Here is a 24,206-nt window from a genome sequence, read left to right on the forward strand (position 1 = left end):
GGATTAATGGTACCTGGTTTAGCTGAGTGCCAAATACTTCATTACAGCAGAACTGTAGCTTAACCCTGGTGGGCGGCACGGTGGTGTAGTGGTTAGCACGGTCGCCTCACAGCAAGAAGGTTCTGGGTTTGAACCCAGCGGCCGGCGAGGGCCTTTCTGTGTGGAGTTTGCATGTTCTGTGTGGGTTTCCTCCGGGTGCCCCGGTTTCCCCCACAATCCAAAGACATGCAGTTAGGTTGACATGGGGCGGCCTTGGGCTGAGGTGTCCTTGAGCAAGGTACCTGACCCCTGACTGTTCCCCGGGCGCTCTGGTGTGGCTGCCCACTGCTCTGAGTGTGAGTGTGTGTTCACTGCTTCAGATGGGTTAAATGCAGAGGATGAATTTCACTGTGCTTGAAGTGTGCATGTGACAAATAAAGGTTTCTTCTTAACTGTCAAGTCAAGTTTATTTGTATAGCGCTTTTAACAATAAACGTTGCAAAGCGGCTTTACAGAATTTTAACGACTTAAAACATGAGCTAATTTTATCCCTAATCTATCCCCAATGAGCAAGCCTGTGGCGACGGTGGCAAGGAAAAACTCCCTCAGACGACATGAGGAAGAAACCTCGAGAGGAACCAGACTCAAAAGGGAACCCATCCTCATTTGGGCAACAACAGACAGCCTGACTATAATATTAACAGTTTTAACATGAGGATAGTTTCGTTGATGTTATAACTCTTCATTGATGGAAACTTGAGTGCAAAACTGTTCATGATAACTGCAGTCCTAAAGTTAGCAAGTCAACTGTAGTCCTCAGTCATAAAAGCATTACTGTAAGAGTCCAGAGCACTGGACTGTCATTAAGTGCATATGAATTGTAACAGTATCTAACGCACGAATCAGTAGATACTTGCCCCTCTGCTCACATGACCCATGTTAACACAGTCCCAGATAAATAATCCAGCCTGCGAAATCATTATCATTGGCTAATTTTGGACTGCAGAGATTAAGTGTTACTTCTGCATGTACTGTATGTGCTGATTGGGCTGCTGTGTCCTGCAGTTAGCTGGTTCTACAGAAGGAGATGGACGTGACACCATGGGTACACAGTCTTCACGAATTGCAAGTGGAAATTCATCTACAGCATCTTAGCTTTGGTGACAAATTGTATACATTTGTACCAGTGCCAGGTGGCACGGTGGTGTAGTGGTTAGCACTGTCGCCTCACAGCAGTAAGGTTCTGGGTTCGAGCCCAGCGGCCGGCGAGGGCCTTTCTGTGTGGAGTTTGCATGTTCTTCCCATGTCTGTGTGAGTTTCCTCCGGGTGCTCTGGTTTCCCCCACAGTCCAAAGACATGCAGGTTAGGCTAATTGGTGGCTCTAAATTGACCGTAGGTGTGAATGTGAGTGTGAATGGTTGTTTGTCTCTGTGTCAGCCCTGCGATGACCTGCCGACTTGTCCAGGGTGTACCCCGCCTCTCGCTCATAGTCAGCTGGGATAGGCTCCAGCTTGCCTGCGACCCTGTAGAACAGGATAAGCAGCTACAGATGATGGATGGATGGATGTACCAGTGCCAAACACACTACCATATCAGTGTCACTGCTGTGCTGAAAATGATTCACCACCCAAATAATATCTCAGTAGTTGTCCACCAGTGGTTCCTTTCCATCGATAGACACGATAAAGAGGTTCTGATAAATTGTACATGGCAACAAATGGGCTGCAATCCATCCATCAGTGTCCTGAAAATGCCCCACCATAAGTTTATTTAAAGGGAGCAAACAGGTGGCATTTAGTAATCAGGTGCTGTGGAGGTTCACTGAACAACATATGATGGTATCATGGGAGCTATACGGAGTTGTAGACATTTGTGAAATTTTGTGCTGGAACTTTTTTTAGATAAACTCCTAAATTGAGGTTTGTTTTTATTCATTCTTTGACCCAGAAAGCAAAGGGAATGCCTGGTGGTCATATTTCACACTACGCAATGTTTATTTTTTATTTATTTTTAAATTTTGTAATCACCCATTATTAATCAGGCTACTATTATGTATTAGCAGAGTTTTCAGTGGCACCATTTTTTTGTTTTTATGGGCTACTTCTTCTTTGTTAAATAGCAGGCAGCACATGAGCCGTTTTCAGAAAAGAAAGGGATGCTGTTTCATGTTTCATCCATCAAGCCTTTACTTTTTCCTTCCTGCTACATTTTCAGTCTGTGCTTTCACTTTCTTCTTTCTCTCTCTGTTTTTTCTTTCTAAGCTATCATCTGCACTCCTCATGACCTGCTCTCCCTCATCCACTCCCTGCCAGCACACCTCACCCTCGCTCAGCTCCCAGAGAGCAGCTCATCTACAGGCAGTGACTGGCGAGTGGCTCGCCCTCACCCTTGGCCTTTCTCCCTCAGGCACTCCTGCCCCTACACCTCCTCCTTTACCCTCTAATTTCCAGCTAGATTATGAAAGGCTGGACTCCCCTGCTGCCTCTAGACTGGGCAACTTCCCTTCCCCCACACCATGCACCCTCACCCCACCACTCAAAGAGGGTCACTTTGTTCCCATCAGCTCTCCGAAATCGTACATGTCACCTGATCCCAGTCCCTCACCTCAGGCCTACCTCACCTCAGCATCCTTTACACCATCCCCTATCTCCCCCACTTTTGATTACAGCCCTAAGTGTGGTGGCAGCATGATAGAAGTGAACACAAACCTCAAGCCTGGTCTATTTGAGAAAGATCAACATTTTTCACATAGCTATGACTTTGATAAATTGGACTCATCCAGCTCTTGCTGCCCAATTGACCTGGTTGTGTATGAGCCTGATGAACAGCCCTCATCCTCAAAGTTCCCATTGACCTCCAGAGAAATTGAGGAGGATGTGTGTGAAGAACTTGTATCCATCATTCTGGCCAGCCAGGCAAAGCGCCCCGTTGTGGAGACAGCAGATTTTCATAGGCAGGAGCTGGATGCTTCAGAGGGTCTACCCAAACTGTTCATAGAGGAGGATCCAAGTGAAGACAGCAGGGATTGTTCAGATTCCCACTCATCAAATATCTTCACTCCACTGCACCTGGTTTGTAGTGAGATGTCAGAAAATGAGGTAGTGTTTAGTTTGGTTGTGTGACTTGATTAGTGTGTTCATGTTAATAAAACCAGAAAGTATTCTTGACAACCCATACGTCTTAGGGATTGCCAGATGCTGATTTTTTTTTCTTCACTTCTTCAACTTTCCCTGAATTTAAGTTCATCATTTCTTCCTGTTAGCAGGCTGAAGTTACACAAAGTTCCCCTATGTCTTCATCATCCCCTATCTCTTCAAAGCCTTTGAGTTCCACACCCCCTGCATCTCCCAAGTTCTCGTCCCCTACGCCCTGCTCCACCCCTCCACTCCCCGGGGTATCTCACTCCCCTCCTCCTTCCTCCAAACAGCTTCGTTCCCCCAAGTTTAAGGTAAAGAGGAGATGTTGACAGTAACTTTCCTCAAAAACCTTATCTACCCACCTTTTGTGTCTGTAACTCAGACACTAACAAGCCCTGATTAAAGTGTTGTATCTGTATCCACTCCAATACAGAATATTAAAGGTAAATGTATTGTTAATGGATGGAGCTATTGTATTGTTTCTGTACCAACAAAATAATTATACAATAGTCATCACGAGTTTATAGTTTTCATTTGATATTTGTTTCATTCTTGGTTCAGCCTGCCTCAGTGTCCCTTTATTAGCTTTACAGGCATGCTTCTTAAAACTGTGTCCACTGGCAAGGAAGTAAACTGGTCATAGTGCACAGAGACTGTAGAGTATGATGAGATGGGCAGATAGGTACAGTGGTGCTTGAAAGTTTGTGAACCCTTTTGAATTTTCTGTATTTCTGCATAAATATGACCTAAAACATCATCAGATTTTCACACAAGTCCTAAAAGTAGATAAAGAGAACCCAGTTAAACAAATGAGACAAAATTATTATACTTGGTCATTTATTTATTGAGGAAAATGATCCAATATTACATATCTGTGAGTGGCAAAAGTATGTGAACCTTTGCTTTTAGTATCCGGTGTGACCCCCTTGTGCAGCAATAACTGCAAGTAAACGTTTCCGGTAACTGTTGATCAGTCCTGCACACCGGCTTGGAGGAATTTTAGCCCATTCCTCCGTACAGAACAGCTTCAACTCTGGGATGTTGGTGGGTTTCCTCACATGAACTGCTCACTTCAGGTCCTTCCACAACATTTCGATTGGATTAAGGTCAGGACTTTGACTTGGCCATTCCAGAACATTAACTTTCTTCTTCTTTAATTGTTCTTTGGTAGAACGACTTGTGTGCTTAGGGTCGTTGTCTTGCTGCATGACCCACCATTTCTTGAGATTCAGTTCATGGACAGATGTCCTGACATTTCCCTTTAGAATTTGCTGGTATAATTCAGAATTCATTGTTCTATCAATGATGGCAAGCTGTCCTGGCCCAGATGCAGCAAAACAGGCCCAAACCATGATACTACCACCACCATGTTTCACAGATGGGATAAAGTTCTTCTGCTGGAATGCAGTGTTTTCCTTTCTCCAAACATAATGCTTCTCATTGAAACCAAAAAGTTCTATTTTGGTCTCATCCGTCCACAAAACATTTTTTTAATAGCCTTCTGGCTTGTCCACGTGATCTTTAGCAAACTGCAGATGAGCAGCAATGTTCTTTTTGGAGAGCAGTGGCTTTCTCCTTGCAACACTGCCATGCACACTATTGTTGTTCAGTGTTCTCCTGATGGTGGACTCATGAACATTAACATTAGCCAATGTGAGAGAGGCCTTCAGTTGCTTAGCAGTTACCCTGGGGTCCTTTGTGACCTCGCTGACTATTACACGCCTTGCTCTTGGAGTGAGCTTTGTTGGTCGACCACTCCTGGGGAGGGTAACAATGGTTTTGAATTTCCTCCATTTGTACACAATCTGTCTGACTGTGGATTGGTGGAGTCCAAACTCTTTAGAGATGGTTTTGTAACCTTTTCCAGCCTGATGAGCATCAACAACGCTTTTTCTGAGGTCCTCAGAAATCTCCTTTGTTCGTGCCATGATACACTTCCACAAACATGTGTTGTGAAGATCAGACTTTGATAGATCCCTGTTCTTTAAATAAAACAGGGTGCCCACTCACACCTGATTGTCATCCCATTGATTGAAAACACCTGACTCTAATTTCACCTTCAAATTAACTGCTAATCCTCGAGGTTCACATACTTTTGCCACTCACAGATATGTAATAGTGGATCATTTTCGTCAATAAATAAATGCCCAAGTATAATATTTTTGTCTCATTTGTTTAACTGGGTTCTCTTTATCTACTTTTAGGCCTTGTGTGAAAATCTGATGATGTTTTAGGTCATATTTATGCAGAAATATAGAAAATTCTAAAGGGTTCACAAACTTTCAAGCACCACTGTACATAGAGCCTTATTCAGAGTTGGTGACTTAAGTCCAAAAGTAATGTCAATATTTACACTGGGAAAGTTACTCACATTCAGAGAAGGGTTATGCAGGTGCTTCCATTGATTTTCTCGGCTCAGATTCGGATTATGCAAATCACCTGCGCGTAGTTCATGACTCTGAGGTTTCTTGTGGAGAGGTGCCTGAGACAGGGCTTTGAAATTATGTTTAGACCACCACCTTTAAACATAAGCACTCGCCTGTAAGCCACCCAAAATGGGAGATAAAAATGTGGAATGAAGATAGAAAGTAGACCGAAGAAATATTTAACAGCAATGCTGTATTCACCACTGAAAGGCACTGTTAAATGTAATATAGTGTCACATAAAAGCAAAAGGCAATTTAAAAATGAAAACTAAACCTCCAGGGGTCCAGTATATTGTTAATATATTGCTGCATGAATAGTCCTAGTTGCAGCTGTCACATTAATCACTGAAAATTTGCATTAAAAATGTGGCTTCAACTGTCATTATTCAGCAGTTAAAAATAGAAAATATAAAAAAAAAAGCACTTGAACTGCACATTTTGTTATTTTGCTTTATATTAGTTTATATCGTGTGCTGACAGCTACTTGTACACACAATTTAAAGTTGCCAGTCATGGTGTGTTTAAAAGATGGAGGTTATTTTATTGTACTTTTAATTCATCATTTTGAGAAGTCAAATTAATAAAATAATGCAATTCTTTTTTTCCATAATTTTAACCTTCAATATACAGCAGGGAAAATAAGTACGGAACGCATCAACGTTTTTCTCAGTAAGTATATTTCCGATGGGGCTACTGACATGAAATTTTCGCCAGATGTCGGTAATAACCCAAGTAATTCACACATACAAAGAAATCAATACATATATGTCCATAAATTAAGTGTAATAAAGTGGAATGACACAGGGAATAAGTATTGAACACGCTTACTGAAATTTAATACTTAGTAGAAAAGCCTTTGCTGGTAACGACAGCTTCAAGACGCCTGCTGTATGGAGAAACTAGTCGCATGCATTGCTCAGATGTGATTTTGGCCCATTCTTCCACACAAACTGTCTTCGAATCTTGAAGGTTCCGGGGGCCTCTTCTGTGAACTCTGATCTTCAGTTCTTTCCACAGATTTTCAATTGGATTCAGGTCAGGTGATTGACTGGGCCGTTCTAGCAGCTTTCTTTTCTTTCTCTGAAACCAGCTGAGAGTTTTCTTGGCTGTGTGTTTGGGATGGTTGTCTTGCTGAAATGTCCACCCTCGTTTCATCTTCAGCATCCTGGTAGATGGCAGCAGATTCTTATCAAGCAGAGGCGATTCTAGAGTATGTTGTGGCCCCAAGCAAAAATTTCCAGGGGGCCCTTCTGACCAGTGTTTATCACCAATATGTTATAAATAATCTGACAACAATGAAAAATGTATGAAACATTTTGAGATGATGAGATTGTGAGATGATGTCATTGCAAATCGCCCATTGTTGTTGATTTGATTTAACCTTTATTTTTAACAGGGAGGTCGGTTGAGAGCAAGCTGTCTTTTTCAATTCTCTCTGCCAAATTTTTTTCAAATATATATATTTTTGAGACATTTCAGTACATACGTAAAACAGCCCTCGGGCCCCGACTCTCGGGGGGCCCCTGGGCCAGGGTCCCCAAGCAGTTGCCTGCCTTGCCTGTTCACAAGCTGCGCGCCTGTTATCAAGAACGTCTCGGTACATTTCTCCATTCATCCTTCCTTCAATTACATGAAGTCTGCCAGTACCATATGCTGAAAAACAGCCCCACACCATGATGTTCCCATCTCCAAACTTCACTGTTGGTATGGTGTTTTTGGCGTGATGTGCAGTGCCATTTCTCCTCCAAACATAGTGTGTGCTATGACATCCAAAGAGTTCAATTTTGGTCTCATCTGACCAGACTCTGTTCTCCTAGTATTTCATAGGCTTGTCCAAATGTTGTGTAGCAAACTTTAAACGAGCTTCAACATGCTTGCTCTTCAGCAATGGAGTCTTGTGTAGTGAGTGTGCGTAGAGGCCATGGCGGTTGAGTGCATTACTTACTGTGTTATTTGAAACAACTATACCTGCTAATTCCAGGTCTTTCTGTCAGTATCTTTACTGACAGAATTACTTTCTGTCAGTAATTTATGGTCTTGAGAGAACTCTTTGCTTTTACCCATCATGAGATGCTTCTTGTGTGACACCTTGGTAATGAGAAACCTTTTTATAGGCCGTCAATTAGGACTAAACCAGCAGATATTCATTTGCACTGATCGGGGCCAGGATTGCTTTCTAGATACTGACAGATCTCTGTGAGTGGTCCTTGGCTCTTAGACAACTCTTCTGATTATTCTTCTGTCAGAATTTTTGTGAGGAGCACCTGGTCATGGCCAGTTTATGGTGAAATGATGTTCTTTCCACTTCCGGATAATGGCCCCGATGGTGCTCACTGGAACATTCAGAAGTTTAGAAATATGTCTGTAACCAGTGCCATCAGTATGTTGTCCAACAGTAAGGTTGCGAAGGTCTTGAGAGAACCCTTTGCTTTTACCCATCATGAGATGCTTCTTGTGTGACACCTTGGTAATGAGAAACCTTTTTATAGGCCGTCAATTAGGACTAAACCAGCAGATATTCATTTGCACTGATCGGGGCCAGGATCGCTTTCTAGATACTGACAGATTTCAGCTGGTTTCTTGGCTTTCTATGCCTTTTTGCACCTCCTTTTCTTCATGTGTTCAATGCTTATTCCCTGTGTCATTCCACTTTATTACACTTAATTTATGGACATGTATGTTTTGATTTCTTTGTATGTGTGCTGCGATAACCTGGCGACTTGTCCAGGGTGTACCCCGCCTCACGCCCATACTCAGCTGGGATAGGCTCCAGCTTGCCTACGACCTTGTAGGACAGGATAAGCAGCTACAGATAACGGATGGATGGATGGATGGACATGTGAATTACTTGGGTTGTTACCGACATCTAGTGAAAATTTCATGTCAGTAGCCCCATCAGAAATATATTTACTGAGAAAACTGTTGACGTGTTCAATACTTATTTTCCCTGCTGTAAATGGATATTTGTATTAAAGGGGACATATTATGAAAACCTTTTTCAGTGCTTGTGTGTATACATTTGGGTATCTGGAGTGCTTACCAATCCACAAACGGACAAATCTGAAATACGACAACCCAGTCAGTTTCTTTTTTGTGCTGCCTATTTCAGAAAACATGTGCCTCAACAAGCCGTTCAGATTTGCCTCCCGTTTCTGTGTCACAAGTAGAGATCATTAGAATTATACCGTCCTCTCATCTGAATATCTCCACTCACGGCTTGAGAACTGCTTTTGTGATTGAATATTCATGAGGAAGGAGCTACTTGATTGACTGGTGGAAGAGGGGGTGGGCTGATCAGTGGCTCATTATCATTTGAAGGAACAGGCACTCAAATCAGCCGTTCTGAACAGGGCTGTTTCGTCAGGGTGAGAAGGGTGTTGTGGTGCTTTATTCTTGTAATATTTGGATCAAAGCATGTCACAGCCATTCTATTAAGACCTCAGGGAACTGTATTGACTTATGGAAACGGAACATGATATGTCACCTTTAAATAAATAAATAAATAAATAAATAAGTGTTATATGTATGTATTGGGCTAAAATGGCATAATGTAGTTTTTTTTTTAGTGTATTTACAGTCCAAAACATGAATTTCAGCGTTGTGTATTGTAGTTACATCAAACTGTCAGAGAGTGGAGCAAGACTTCATATTACTTCTCACTCAAGTCTATATTGCTCAAGAAAAATGTGCTGAGAATTTTAGAGTCTGATGGCGTATTCACACCTACGTTGTTTGGTCCGGACCAAACGACCAAACGAACCAAATTTCCCTTGGTCCGGACCTTTTGGGTTGGTCTGAATACAAACCACCGAACTCTGGTCCGGACCAAACAAGCGGACCGAGACCGAGCTGCAAGGTCGGACTCGGTCCGGACCAAAGGAACCCTGGTGCGGATCTTTTGGAGGTGTGAAAGCAGACCGGACCTAATCCGACAGTTTTGCTTTTTTGTACCTCGGGAGCTTCCGTCGTTTGTCGAGCATTATGGGAAACAGAGTCGACACTCCACCGCAAAGTGCAAACACTGTTTCGGTTGTCAAGGGAACCTTACAACAGTCGTTCAGTCATTCAGACCAGTGGTAGGCTAGACTACAGAGTACAAAAAATGAGTAGGGGGCAAACGTGGGCCGAGGAAGAAACGCGTACCCTTGTGGATATATGGGCAGATGTCCACATATCTGAGCTTTTGGAGAGAACACACAAAAATGCCGACGTGTTTGCTGTATTCAGTGAGAAAATGAAGGAGAAGGGGTTCACGCGCTCCCCAGAACAATGTCGGCTAAAAGTGAAGAAACTCCGTCAGACCTACATTAAAATCAGGGACATTCTTTCAAAAAGTGGCGGTACTAGCGACGCAAAAAAGAAATTCATCTATTGCGTGAAGAGCCAGAACTGTCACAACATGATGTGCGCTCATCAGCGCTATCCTCCGTAGCCACCTTGCCCTTTGTTGTCGTCGTTGATAAATTACTTGTACAACAGCATAGTAATCGCACAATTGTGAAAACAGTAAAAACTGGAAAAAACATATAGCTTTGATGACATTAAAAAGAATAACAGCACGGAAAGCCTCCATGACTACTTTTGAACTTAACGCTTTGTGCGCGTGTCGTCTCTGACCAATAGCTGAACGACCTCAGGGCGCGTGGCTTTGTTGACAGATTTTGGTCCGCTTACTAAAATGTACAGTGTGAAAGCGAACCGCACCAAAATGAAAAAATAAAAAAAACATTTGGTTCGGACCAAAGCAAGTGAACTATCGAACTATCCTGGTCTGAATACACCCTGAGACACACCCCTGTTTTCTGTGTGCGTGCAACTCCTGAACAACGACTGAATTGGTCTCATGTCTGTAGTTACGTCTAAGGTCTCAGTACCTAATGTCAGTACTAACTTCTCACTATGCGTGCAGAACTGAATATGGCTCATAACGTGTAAACAAAGAAAAGAATTGTACACAGCTGACTTCAGTCTCCACATAGATCAATACAGTCTCTGCATGCAAAATTACAACGATTACGTAAAGGCCATAGCAAAATTAGATTCGTTCTTTAACCCCTTCCAGTGCCCTTGGACGAGTCACGTACATCATGAAATCTTTCACCGCTGTGCCTTATGACGTACGCTACTCGACATAAACACCTCCTTTTATGTACCTTACATGGCACATTACTTTCACTTCACAGTGGCGCATATGAATTACAGTCAAAGCCTAAAATGTTCTTCCGTCATAAGGCACAGCGGTAAAAGATTTCATGACGATTGTGACTCGTCCAACGGCATTGAAGGGGTTAATTTAAATTTGAGTGCTTTCTTCCTTTGTGCGTAAAGTTTTCTAGTTAACCAAACCATTGCCCCTGCAATATGTACCGCATATTTCTCTCTCTGTTTATTTTTGTGTGGGTGGTGTGTGTGCGTGCGTGTCAACCCTGATGGAAGACTCTTCTGGCTCTGGTTCTTACAGCCTGTGTTAAGGGATGATGTTATGGTTGTCGGTAAGCCCCCGCGTAGCCCTGTGATGTCTAGGAGGTCCTGTGGATCGCCTGTTAGAGGGCAAAACTATTCAGCATCTCACAGGGTACGAAAACACGTGCACGTTGTGGAAATGGATCAATTTCGTGTCGAAACCTACGCTCGTGTTTGTCATTTCAGACCTTAAACATACTGTATATACTGTATGCTCTGACCTTATCTAAAACTAATGCATTGTCTTGGGTTATTTCTATGTGGCAAAATTAATATTTGAACTAATTTTTCTAAGAATGTTTGGCACTGACACTGAATGTTGCATGATTAAGACTATATCGAGAATTAATTGTTTCACTACCAGTGAGTCGATAAAGAAAGTAATATAGCTACTATCTTTAGGCTGAGGTTATTTTACCCATTTTATCAAAGGAGACAATAATAGCACAGTTCAGCAGTATCTCCTAAATGAGCATTACGAGTTCTATGAGTCTGCATACAGACGGGAGGTTGAACGGCTGGTCTGTTGGTGCGGTCAGAACAATCTGGAGCTGAACACGCTCAAAGCTGTGGAGATGACAGTGGACTTTAGGAGGAGCCCTCCCACCCTGCCGCCCATCACGATCACCAACAACATTGTGACTGCTGTTGAAACCTTCAGGTTTCTGGGCTCCACAATCTCCCGGGACCTGAAGTGGGAGACCAACACAGTCACCATCATCAAAAAGGCCCAGAAGAGGTTGTACTTTCTGCGCCAGCTCAGGAAGCTCAACCTGCCTAAAGGCCCGGTCACACAGCGCTTTACGGCTTTATCACAGCCAAAACCCGTCAAAAAGTGCTCTCCCGTGAAGCAGACGATGTTGTTCGTGTTGATGTCGAAGTTAAGACGTGTTACAGTCGATATACAGACGTGACAGGACACAGGGGAAAATCGGAACGGCGTCGGACGCGGTAAAAAGTTTTGGACTGCTCAAAACTTTAGACCGCGGACAACCACGGCCGGCACACGTGGTAAAGACGTGCAACACACGTGAAAAACACGTGATAATCAGTGTCCCGGCCGTTATTAAAACTTGGGGAGACGTGGTAAGACGCGAAAGTTTGGCGGTCTATCACGGGCAGAGCACGGTCATCGGACGGGTGTTACGCGTTGGTATCACGGGATATAGCGTGTGTTTAGCGGCTTATCACTGAGAAATGGATTTTTCCGCGTACATAGCACTGTCTAAGCCCGTTAAACGACGTCTCAAACAAGTTCTAAATTCGATTGATCACTGTCTAATCACTTCTGCATCACTTCTGATTTGCGGCATGTATAAATACCGTAATTTTCTGAGACCTCGGCACTTGCAGTCTAGATGTCAAGGGGTGAACATGAACCCTCAACGCTGTGATGTCCTCATCTTAATGCTCCAGCACCAACAGAACCAACTGATACAGGCTCAACATATCCTTGCTGAGAGAAGAAGAAGAAGGAGGAGGAGGAGGAGGAGGGTGGTACGGAACATCTGGGTGCGTGGCTGGACTTGGTTAGCTGTGCTTAGGCAGTGCTGCAGCAGTGAAACAGCCGCCGATGGCCATACCCCGTACAAAGCACGGCAAAGCCAAAATTGACCAAAAATTAGCACTTACGACCACGTCCACCAGATTTTTGTATCTTTTTGTACGTGATATAGACGCGGAGTGCTGTGTGACCGCCCCTTAAGGAGCTGCTGACACAATTCTACTCTGCCATCATTCAGTCTGTTCTCTGCTTTTCCATCACTGTTTGGTTTGGATCGGTCACCAAACAGGACAAGAACAGACTGCAACGGACAATAAGGTCTGCAGAGAAAATTACTGGTGTCAGCCTGCCCTCCATCCAAGACCTGTACTTGTCCAGAGTCAGGAAACGGGCAGGTAACATCTCTGCAGACCCATCACTCCCTGGTCACAAACTGTTTAAACTTCTCCCCTCTGGGAGATGCTACAGAACACTGTACGCAAAAACAACCAGACACAAGAACAGTTTTTTCCCTCAGGCTGTCTCTGTGATGAACAGCTAAAACCGGACTCAAATATCAGTAACATCAGCTGTGAAATATCTGCACACTCATACCGTCATTCTGTGCACACTGTATATTAGACTGGTACCAAAATTCAAAAAAGTGCTTATTTAAGGAGTTAAAGGCATTTTTGAGACAGTCGGCAAACAGTCTTATTTTGTCAATTTGGGTGTGCCGAATTCAAATCTGCAATATGCCGAGCTCTATCTGACCTCTGTTGACCTCTAGAGGTCATTGAACTTTGGGCCTGTAAACGTCTCAGCTGAACCCAGTTTCTCAGCTTTCTAAGGAATGAAATGTACTAAAATGATTAATGAAGTTAGCAAATGGCCTTGTTTGTTAAATGTTTGGGTGCTGAATTCATTTTTCATTTGTAAAACGACATATGACCTCTGATAACCTCAAGGTCATTAAACTTGGCCTATAGGCCTATGCATTTAAAGGATAAGGCAACTTTTGTACAGTGTGTGTAATAGGAGAAAAACATATACGTAAACAATTCCGTTAATTATTTCCATTATATATCGAACATGAAAAAATATTTTTAACTAACAGAGGAGCCGAAGTTGGAGGAGTCAGCCATTTTGGGATTGTGGGCAACTATAAACCAATCAGAATCTTTCGTTAATGCGCCTCCCTTTGATCTGTGACGTCACTGGGCCCATGAAAACAGTGTTTACAGACAGATCACTGTGATGACAGTAAGGAGTCCCGGCGGGTGGCTTGTATTCGATTCGTTTATATCCCGACCTTGTCAGCTGTCAGATTTATGTTCATGGACCCGGTAAGCTGGTAAATAATATTTATTTATTTTTTTCTTTACCAAATTCTAATGAAAACGAGAGCGCCCGAAAGGGAAAACCGAGCCGAGCCGCTTCGCGCATGCGCAGTAGGCTTGGTAGGACAAATCCAAATAGGAGTCATTCAGGATTCAGCCATGTTTTTGCTCCGTGTTTTTACTCGACCAAAGTTATACAGTATTATGAGCTTTAAGTTGCATAAATAAAACCATTTGGTGAAACTTTGAAGAAGCGATTGTACTGGTTTTTTACCTTATTACCATGAAGCACTGAAGAGTTTTTTTCAGTGGTGGGCCGCATGACGTCACGCAGTAGATCAATATCTAAAACGCATCTTCGCTGAGCTCAGCGCAAGCCCATATTATTAAAAGTTAAAAGATACTGTTATGCGGTCTGTTCTTTCTCTATAAATTCCATGATCGATTACTTTATATATTTATCTATCTATTTGTGGTGATTTTGTACAAAAGTTGCTTTATCCTTTAACGGCATTTTTAAACTGACTTTACTCCCCCAAAAAGAATATGAACAGACAAAAAACAAATAGAAAGCAACAAATACAACATTAAATGCCAGTCCATGTACATATGACTTACTTTTCACAATGAGAATGCCTAGGCGATCACCTTACATAACATTGCATTACATTTAGCGGTTATTGTTTATACAAAGCTACTGAAAAAAGGACAGATTCAGCAGCATACAAAATGTGGGGGCATACAGGGTATACAGGTTAATCAGGGTTAGTATATATGAGAGTTTTTTTCTTTGTTGTTTGTTTTTTGTAAAGGCTTTACCCCGTTTAAAACAAAACAAAAAACAAACAACAAAGAAAAAAACTCTCATATATACTAACCCTGATTAACCTGTATACCCTGTATGCCCCCACATTTTGTATGCTGCTGAATCTGTCCTTTTTTCAGTAGCTTTGTATAAACAATAACCGCTAAATGTAATGCAATGTTATGTAAGGTGATCGCCTAGGCATTCTCATTGTGAAAAGTAAGTCACATGTACATGGACTGGCATTTAATGTTGTATTTGTTCCTTTCTATTTGTTTTTTGTCTGTTCATATTCTTTTTGGGGGAGTAAAGTCAGTTTAAAAATGCCGTTAAATGCATAGGCCTATAGGCCAAGTTTAATGACCTTGAGGTTATCAGAGGTCATATGTCGTTTTACAAATGAAAAATGAATTCAGCACCCAAACATTTAACAAACAAGGCCATTTGCTAACTTCATTAATCATTTTAGTACATTTCATTCCTTAGAAAGCTGAGAAACTGGGTTCAGCTGAGACGTTTACAGGCCCAAAGTTCAATGACCTCTAGAGGTCAACAGAGGTCAGATAGAGCTCGGCATATTGCAGATTTGAATTCGGCACACCCAAATTGGCAAAATAAGACTGTTTGCCGACTTTGTCTCAAAAATGCCTTTGGGTGTCACAATTCTGGATTTTCGTACCAGTCTATATTTATATTTACTAATTCATCCTTGCACTATGCTGTCTATACATATACAGTGGTGCTTGAAAGTTTGTGAACCCTTTATAATGTTCTATATTTCTGCATAAATATGACCTAAAACATCATCAGATTTTCACACAAGGCCTAAAAGTAGATAAAGAGAACCCAGTTACACAAATGAGACAAAATATTATACCTGGTCATTTATTTATTGAGAAAAATGATCCAATATTACATATCTGTGAGTGGGAAAAGTATGTGAACCTTTGCTTTCAGTATCTGGTGTGACCCCCTTGTGCAGCAATAACTGCAACTAAACGTTTCCAGTAACTGTTGATCAGTCCTGCACACCGGCTTGGAGGAATTTTAGCCCGTTCCTCCGTACAGAACAGCTTCAACTCTGGGATGTTGGTGGGTTTCCTCACATGAACTGCTCGCTTCAGGTCCTTCCACAACATTTTGATTGGATAAAGGTCAGGACTTTGACTTGGCCATTCCAAAACATTAACTTTATTCTTCTTTAACCATTCTTTGGTAGAACGACTTGTGTGCTTAGGGTCGTTGTCTTGCTGCATGACCCACCTTCTCTTGAGATTCAGTTCATGGACAGATGTCCTGACATTTTCCTTTAGAATTCGCTGGTATAATTCAGAATTCATTGTTCCATCAATGATGGCAAGCCGTCCTGGCCCAGATGCAGCAAAACAGGCCCAAACCATGATACTACCACCACCATGTTTCACAGATGGGATAAGGTTCTTATGCTGGAATGCAGTGTTTTCCTTTCTCCAAACATAACACTTCTCATTTAAACCAAAAAGTTCTATTTTGGTCTCACCCATCCACAAAACATTTTTCCAATAGCCTTCTGGCTTGTCCATATGATCTTTGCAGACGAGCAGCAATGTTCTTTTTGGAGAGCAGTGTCTTTCTCCTTGCAACCCTGCCATGCACACCATTGTTGTTCAGTGTTCTCCTGATGTTGGACTCATGAACATTAACATTAGCCAATGTGAAAGAGGCCTTCAGTTGGTTAGCAGTTACCCTGGGGTCCTTTGTGACCTCGCCGACTATTACACGCCTTGCTCTTAGAGTGATCTGTGTTGGTCGACCACTCCTGGGGAGGGTAACAATGGTCTTGAATTTCCTCCATTTGTACACAATCTGTCTGACTGTGGATTGGTGGAGTCCAAACTCTTTAGAGATGGTTTTGTAACCTTTTCCAGCCTGATGAGCATCAACAACGCTTTTTCTGAGCTCCTCAGAAATCTCCTTTGTTCGTGCCATGATACACTTCCACAAACATGTGTTGTGAAGATCAGACTTTGATAGATCCCTGTTCTTTAAATAAAACAGGGTGCCCACTCACACCTGATTGTCATCCCATTGATTGAAAACACCTGACTCTAATTTCACCTTCAAATTAACTGCTAATCCTAGAGGTTCACATACTTTTGCCACTCACAGATATGTAATATTGGATCATTTTCCTCAATAAATAAATGACCAAGTATAATATTCTTGTCTCATTTGTTTAACTGGGTTCTCTTTATCTACTTTCAGGCCTTGTGTGAAAATCTGATGATGTTTTAGGTCATATTTATGCAGAAATATAGAACATTATAAAGGGTTCACAAACTTTCAAGCACCACTGTATTTACCCTTCTACATGTACATAGCTTTTTGGAGGTTTTTTCTATGCTTTTTATCTGTTTGCACTAAGAGAGCTAAGTGAAACTGGAGTCAAATTCCTCGTGTGTGTTCACATACCTGGCAAATAAAGTTTATTATTATATTATTAGGCATGCACTTTTTTCTTTTAATAAATTGCGAGGTTAAACAATTAAACAGGAGCAAATAAGCCATTCCGATTGCAACAATACGCGTTTTATTGCGCACGTTGTGTTTGCGTGTATGTAGATTTCGTTGCACGAGCATTAGGATGGCTGTTTGTTCAGAAGCTGTGAGCTGCTGCAGTCTGCCAGTGTGTGCCCTGGATGTGTCTGCGCATTACAAATAGCCTTTAGCTGAGCATCTGAAATGTGCATCAGGGCCTCATTTGCTGTGTAGTGAAATGAACAATGAGTGCAAGTTCTTAGCCTACCTGGGATTGCTTGTCGGAATGTCCAATGATTTTTCCTGTGTACACAGCTTAAGCAAGGTGTTCTCCCCAGAGCTAGACAAGTGGCTCATTCCCCCAAAGCTCAGCCAGACAAGGGGAGTACAGTCCTCGTTTTTGGGATCTCAGACACGACTGTGTCTGAGGGTTGATTTAGAAAAATCAGTGGATATGTTACCACAGTCTGGTGCACTGCTTAGAAACAATCCTTAGCCCCTAGTGGACCTGGATTTCATGTGTGTATGAACTTAAAGTGCTGTTGTTCATCTGTCCCTGCAAATTAATTTCAATGTGATAGAACGATTCTCTCATTCTGTGTGTTCATATACATATTTAATCCAGGCAGGCATTACTATGAGTTACTATGAGCTCCCGTGGATGCCTTATTATCAGCTGGGCATATAGAGGGCTACCGCGTGATGTCACCGCGCCGCGAGATTTTGTTATTGGAAGACCAAGTACATGCACTCACAATATAAAACAAAGTACGAGTGAGAGTAAAGTGACACGATGGCTGATAATTCGGGTTATGTGAGTACATTACCAGCTACAGAAAGGGCACGGTATGTGGAGCAACTGGCTGTGATTGATGGGTTTGACCCATATGATAAGACTTGCGGCAAGGGAGAATGGAAACATAAGGAGGACCGGACACCAATTCTGCCATCTGTTTGCTACCCAGACATTGTAAACTATTTGTTGTTTACACCCAGTGCCTACACTGCTGATGACTTGAAAGCCTACAAAGGGCTACAGGCTTACAATTATGTTGTTAGCGGCTTGGGTCGTGATATTACAGCTGTTGTTAAGAATAACCTACACATAGTTATGGCCAAGGTAATTTTGTTGATATCTTTTAATAATATATCTTTTCAGTTGAAAAATTAATACTTTTTGTTACTATTAAGGTATCCGTAATTTAGGTTAATTTATCCATTATACATATGTATTTATGATATATGCCTACACAACAACTATGCTTTATTTATATAATAGGAGGGAGAGCAAGCCCCAAACCATCCTAAATTATTATTATTATTATTATTATTATTATTATTATTAAATTGTAGAAGTCTGGGAGGCTTGCTCCTCATCCAGTTATCAACTTGGGGCCAATTTAGCATGTTTTAAATCTGAATTTCTTGCGTTTGCTTACCTCAAAGTGTCCGCAGATCATGCACAGACTTATCCATTATATCCACAGTTTTTTGCCAAGTCTCACACAGGTTTCTTTCAAGTCTACTGTTGGGCCAATAAATCATAAATAAAACAGCTCAGATTTGTTTGTTTAAGTCATTTGCCACTCCACTTTATTCTCGTGGGTTCACATACCGCTGCCGTTATTTCCCCCTAATCACGAGTTTGTTGGTCTTCCAATATGGCGCAGGGTCTGTTTACTTCCGGTTTCGGGTGACGTCAGTGAAATCCCTCTATATTGTAATTCAGTGAAGTATGTAATATGCAACATGTTTATATCAGACCTGTTTTTGTTTCCCCTCTCTCTCTCTCTCTCTCTCTCTCTCTCAGCGTCCAGCACAGGATTATCTGGAAGGTGGTGGAGAACCGTGAGTGCCATATTATTTCTTACTAATACCAAAGGATCCCCATTGCAAACCTGTACATTGTTTATTTGTCGCTGGATTATGTCGTATCGTTTTAACGTTATACTTTCTAAATGATCAGTTGTGAAAATTAGACAAGCTCGTCCTGTCCCACATTGATCTAACTGTTTGAATATATAAACCACTAGGTTTCAGGCCCTGTATACTTACATGCCACGCAACGAGGATGAGCTGGAACTGAAAGAAGGAGACATCGTCGATGTGATGGAGAAATGTGATGATGGCTGGTTTGTGGGTAAGTCTACAGCATGTCCACTGCACACTGCAGCACAAGATGGCACTGTTCGCCAAGTAACACGTACCGGCTAGAGATCCCGCTCTTCAAAGTAATGTTATAGAATAATAGTCTAAATGAGATCTGAATCTGGTCTTCAAACTTCAAAAGCAGATCACGTCACACATTACTTTGTAATGTTTTCAGGAACGTCCAGGAGGAGCAAGTGTTTTGGAACCTTCCCTGGAAACTATGTGAAGAGGCTGTAAGCTGAGCTTCTCTCTGTGTTCTTCTGTCCACTTCTGCTGATATGAAGCCACAGAGAGTAGCTGGAGAACGTCACCTGTTTGTCAGCTTCATCATGTTATCATCAGCCCAATACTGCATGAGAAAGTGTGTGGAAACTAGTCTCATTGGTTTCGGAGCGGCACCTTGTACGTTAGCCGAAGGACTGGAATCCCTCAATTCGCAAGCAACTATAGAGAAAGATGGAATTGCATCAAAGACTTCAAAAGATGGCTTTTTTCGATTGCCTATATTTTTAACATTATTTTTCATGAAAGAAAATCGGCACGCCTGCCTTTTAGTAAACTTGATGAATTTCAAAGGAAAGAATTAACAAAGTGCCCTATTTATCTTTATTTATTGAAAGTCATATAGATATATATATATATATACATATATATTTCTTGGTTTGGGGTACATCGGAAGGTTTAGCGAAGAGATTAGGAATGTTCTGCTGTTTTGGAGACGAGGACGAGTGCCCCCGCTAACCCGAACCTGCAGTCTAATCTAATCTACACCTGAGTAAGATACTTCACTACTTTTGGCACGTGCACAAACAATGTGATTCAGAATAAACGCCCTCTGATTTTCTGCGGTTTCTATCCCTCCAGACATTCCTATAAATATCTAAAGGATTTTATAAATGCTTATGGTATTTTTAGGTCACAGAATGTCATGTTTTATACAATTCATTAACATTGATTTTGGAGAGCGTGCGCCGCATAGCTGAAGTTTATGCATCGTAATGGTATAATTTAATTAAACCACAATATTGTCTACTGCCTAATACTCATTTTTAATGCCATATAATAATGCACACTGTAATCTCTTATTTATAATTCAACTTGATATATAGCTTTTATGTAATATGGCCATTTCAATATGTATGAATCTGAGTGAAAAGTGTATTTTTAAAAAAAAGAAATCTATTATTTGAATTCATTAGACAGAAGTGTTATTTGCTTTCAGAATTATAAATTATATATTTTGTTCAGTTTTAATCTTCAACATGTGTTTTGTTCAGGATTTAAGAAACAATTCATTTTGCCACCCTCAGACCATTTTCTCCCCAGTTTGCTCTTATCAAATCTCAACCACAAGATAAATCTCCTCTATGACATGACCGATACTAACTAAGGCAGGTGAAGCAAACCTGCGCTTCTTCAGAGATGCGTGAAGCCTCTGCAGCTTTTCAAACTGCTACTCACTGACCATCACAGGGCAGCTTAACACACTTGTCGGAAAGTGCTATCTACCCTTTTATACATACATGAGCTCAGAGATGTCCACGATCGCTTAGTGTCACTTTGATTGACAGGAGAGAGACAGTAATGTCATTTCACCCACCTTGAGAGTATGGCCAATTTTAATCTCTTGACTCCCAGCCATGGATGGTCGTGGCATCCTAGGGATTCGAGTGCTCGATCTCTTGACGATAGGCAAATGCTTTACTATTGCACCACTCGGGAACTCCACCCCAAACCTTATGGTTCAGCTCAAGCACAAAAATCATCCGATAGCAAATGCATACTAAATGGGAGTGTTACTTTTATTTGAGGCAATTTTTTTGCAGACTTATCTGTGTCGTCATAGTTTGGTTTACCGCCTCATCCAATTTCACGTTAATCCATAAAGTGTAATGATCAGTGCGAGACTCTTCTCAAATTCTGTGTTCGTTGACCTCTGCCATAATAATAATGACGCTGTTCTACTGTGGAGAGGAAGACACTTAGCACTAAATGGAGCAATAGCTTCATTATCACTTACCTCAGCTAGTATTAAAGTTACCCAATAACCACTGCAGTGCTTCGTCTTGATGTCGAGTTACATGAGAACCGTGTGCTTATTTAAACTAGATCCCCAGTCTTCCATCTATTAGTAGCAAATCTAGAAATTGAGGTGAAGTTGCTATTAGTGCACTCGGTGAATATACAGTAAATCTACCAATGTCCTTTATCCGATTCAGTGTAGAATGTAACACAAAACTATCTGTCCAAGTGTTAACTGTGTAAAAGATGGAAATGTATAGAAGAGTTTATCTCACGCAGTTAATATGACACTATGCTTAGACAGACTGTGTGGCATATAAATCAAAACAGAAGAAACAAATCAATACGATTTAATTACGCGGGCTATCATCTTAAATTTTGTCTTACTAATACTGTTTAACTTAACTCTTAACTGATTAAAGGTGCAGTATTTTATTTTATTTTTTGCATACTGTGTTTATCTGATGCTGAGTAAATTAACTTAATCAGTGGTGTAATTAGATAGTACCACTTCACAGTATCGAGATGTCAAATATGTACTGTACACTACAGGCCAAACGTCTGAAAGCAACACCAGCAACGTAATACGCTTCTTTTTAAGGGATAGCAAAGTAAAAATGTATTTATTAACTCGGATCAAAAGGGTCGGTTGAATGCCTGCAGCATTTAAATGGTTTTAAATACATCAAAAACATGCTCCTTTTGCTTTAATGACTCCAGAGATCCTTTTATGAAGTTTCGCTGTGTCTGTTGCTGGTGTAACCCTTCCAAGCCTTTCTAAGTTCTCAAAAAAAAAAAGACGTTTTTTTCTCACTGAACGGTTGATCTGATGAGAGATAAAATTAACATTTGTGGTATACCTTCGTATACTCAATGTCATATTTTGTTGGTTAAGAATCCATTTTGAAAAAGTCACTGCTTGTTTCCACACGTTTGGCCTGTGTGTGTATATATACAGTATATACATACACTACCGTTCAAAAGTTTAGGGTCACCCAGACAATTTTGTGTTTTCCATGAAAAGTCACACTTTTATTTACCACCGTAAGTTGTAAAATGAATAGAAAATATAGTCAAGACATTTTTCTGGCCATTTTGAGCATTTAATCGACCCCACAAATGTGATGCTCCAGAAACTCAATCTGCTCAAAGGAAGGTCAGTTTTATAGCTTCTCTAAAGAGCTCAACTGTTTTCAGCTGTGCTAACATGATTGTACAAGGGTTTTCTAATCATCCATTAGCCTTCTGAGGCAATGAGCAAACACATTGTACCATTAGAACACTGGAGTGATAGTTGCTGGAAATGGGCCTCTATACACCTATGGAGATATTGCACCAAAAACCAGACATTTGCAGCTAGAATAGTCATTTACCACATTAGCAATGTATAGAGTGCATTTCTGATTAGTTTAAAGTGATCTTCATTGAAAAGAACAGTGCTTTTCTTTCAAAAATAAGGACATTTCAAAGTGACCCCAAACTTTTGAACGGTAGTGTATATAAAATTAGTGTGTGTGCATACTGTACCAAATAACACAATGTCTTCCCATCTGTGTACAGTACAGTATATGCCGACTTCCACCAGGACATCGTCTCTAAAAAGCAATCTGTTAAACCCAAGACCGATGTTTATTTTTATATTCCTTCCTTGTTTCTCTCTGTGGAACTGTACATTTAATAAATAGCCGCTAATCTAATATTTTCTCAATGTGATTTCTTCACTTACAGCTTGACCTCATGAACAGCACTATCGGTGTTTTGGGGAAGGAAGATCTGCAGGAACTATGCAGTTCTGAAGTGAACTGAGAATTACGGCTTCATTTAAAATCGCAGCCCAAAGGTTGTTATCTGCTCAGGATGACTACGCAGTGCTGATAATAAGGGAATGTCTAGACAGAACCACTTCAGGTGCAACCTTTTGTCCAGATTGAACAAATTAAAATCTTCTCATATGTAGATATGTATTTTTTTTTAGTTAGAACTGCAGTCATGCATTACCAGTGTCTGGTAGTGTTGAGGAGTGCATTAAGCCCTGGCTATTAATATCCTCCTCACTCCTTCCTATAGTTGTCCACTCACCACCATGGCAACCCCATAAACAGAGAGTTGCGAGGAGCAGCCTGGGTTTCCTCTTGCCGAGAAAGAATCAGAGGCATCTGTTGTCCTGATGGGATGCCAAAGCTTATATCCACACTTGGAGCTTCTTCTTCTTCTTTTTTTTTTACTGAAGGCGTTTTAATATGAAGCAAATCCTACCAGCATTCTACTAATCACTCATTGATGATAGCTGAGAAGTGAGCTCTAGCTCAAGCACACTGCTGCATTAAATCCGTTGACGATAATGCAGATTAATGAAGGCATATGCAAACAGTAGCATGTCCAGAACTATTTTAGAAAGGGGAAGCACATGATTAGGCATGGAGGCCACCGATCTCAGAACAAGCGGACATTTAGGCTTAGCAGCCAGTTTCACTAGCGAGAAAAATAACATACATTCAGCTCAGCTTTTTAAACGTACTTTTCATGTACTTTCTTGCGAATCAAAATGAAACCACATACAGTTTTCACAGTATTTGGCTTACCAGGTTTCCTCTCTATTTGGTCATTAAATGATCACCCCTACATTTACAAGCCAACTTTAAACATTTTAAAACCAAGAACATTCATCCTACAGTACAACACTGATATCGTAAAGTCCTTGGGATATTGGAAAAAACTTTATGATATCAGAACTTTATGATAAGCCTAAAGTCACTTTTTAATAGAGAGCAAAGAAACACACTTTCAAATTCAATCTTTATTTGCAAACACATAACACATACATGCATTATATTTAATAGTAACACCAATACATCAGAAGAAATCTTTGATTGTGGTTTGTTT

At 41.1% G+C, this 24,206-nt stretch overlaps 1 protein-coding gene across 1 annotated transcript in view; it reads left to right on the top strand.

The window, feature by feature from the left end:
• The window catches only part of sorbs2b (sorbin and SH3 domain containing 2b), a 114,411-nt gene extending 93,966 nt beyond the window's left edge, over positions 1-20,445 (top strand). The window contains exons 24-29 of the mRNA XM_060927870.1: positions 2,241-3,077; positions 3,242-3,427; positions 11,004-11,129; positions 18,961-18,998; positions 19,184-19,290; positions 19,477-20,445. Coding sequence (XP_060783853.1) covers positions 2,241-3,077; positions 3,242-3,427; positions 11,004-11,129; positions 18,961-18,998; positions 19,184-19,290; positions 19,477-19,538 — 1,356 coding nt within the window. The 3' untranslated portion in view covers positions 19,539-20,445. The remainder of the gene's footprint in view (positions 1-2,240; positions 3,078-3,241; positions 3,428-11,003; positions 11,130-18,960; positions 18,999-19,183; positions 19,291-19,476) is intronic.
• The last annotated feature ends 3,761 nt before the right edge of the window (positions 20,446-24,206 follow it).

The sequence above is a fragment of the Neoarius graeffei genome, chromosome 8 (assembly GCF_027579695.1).
Source record: "Neoarius graeffei isolate fNeoGra1 chromosome 8, fNeoGra1.pri, whole genome shotgun sequence".
Lineage (NCBI taxonomy): Eukaryota > Metazoa > Chordata > Actinopteri > Siluriformes > Ariidae > Neoarius > Neoarius graeffei.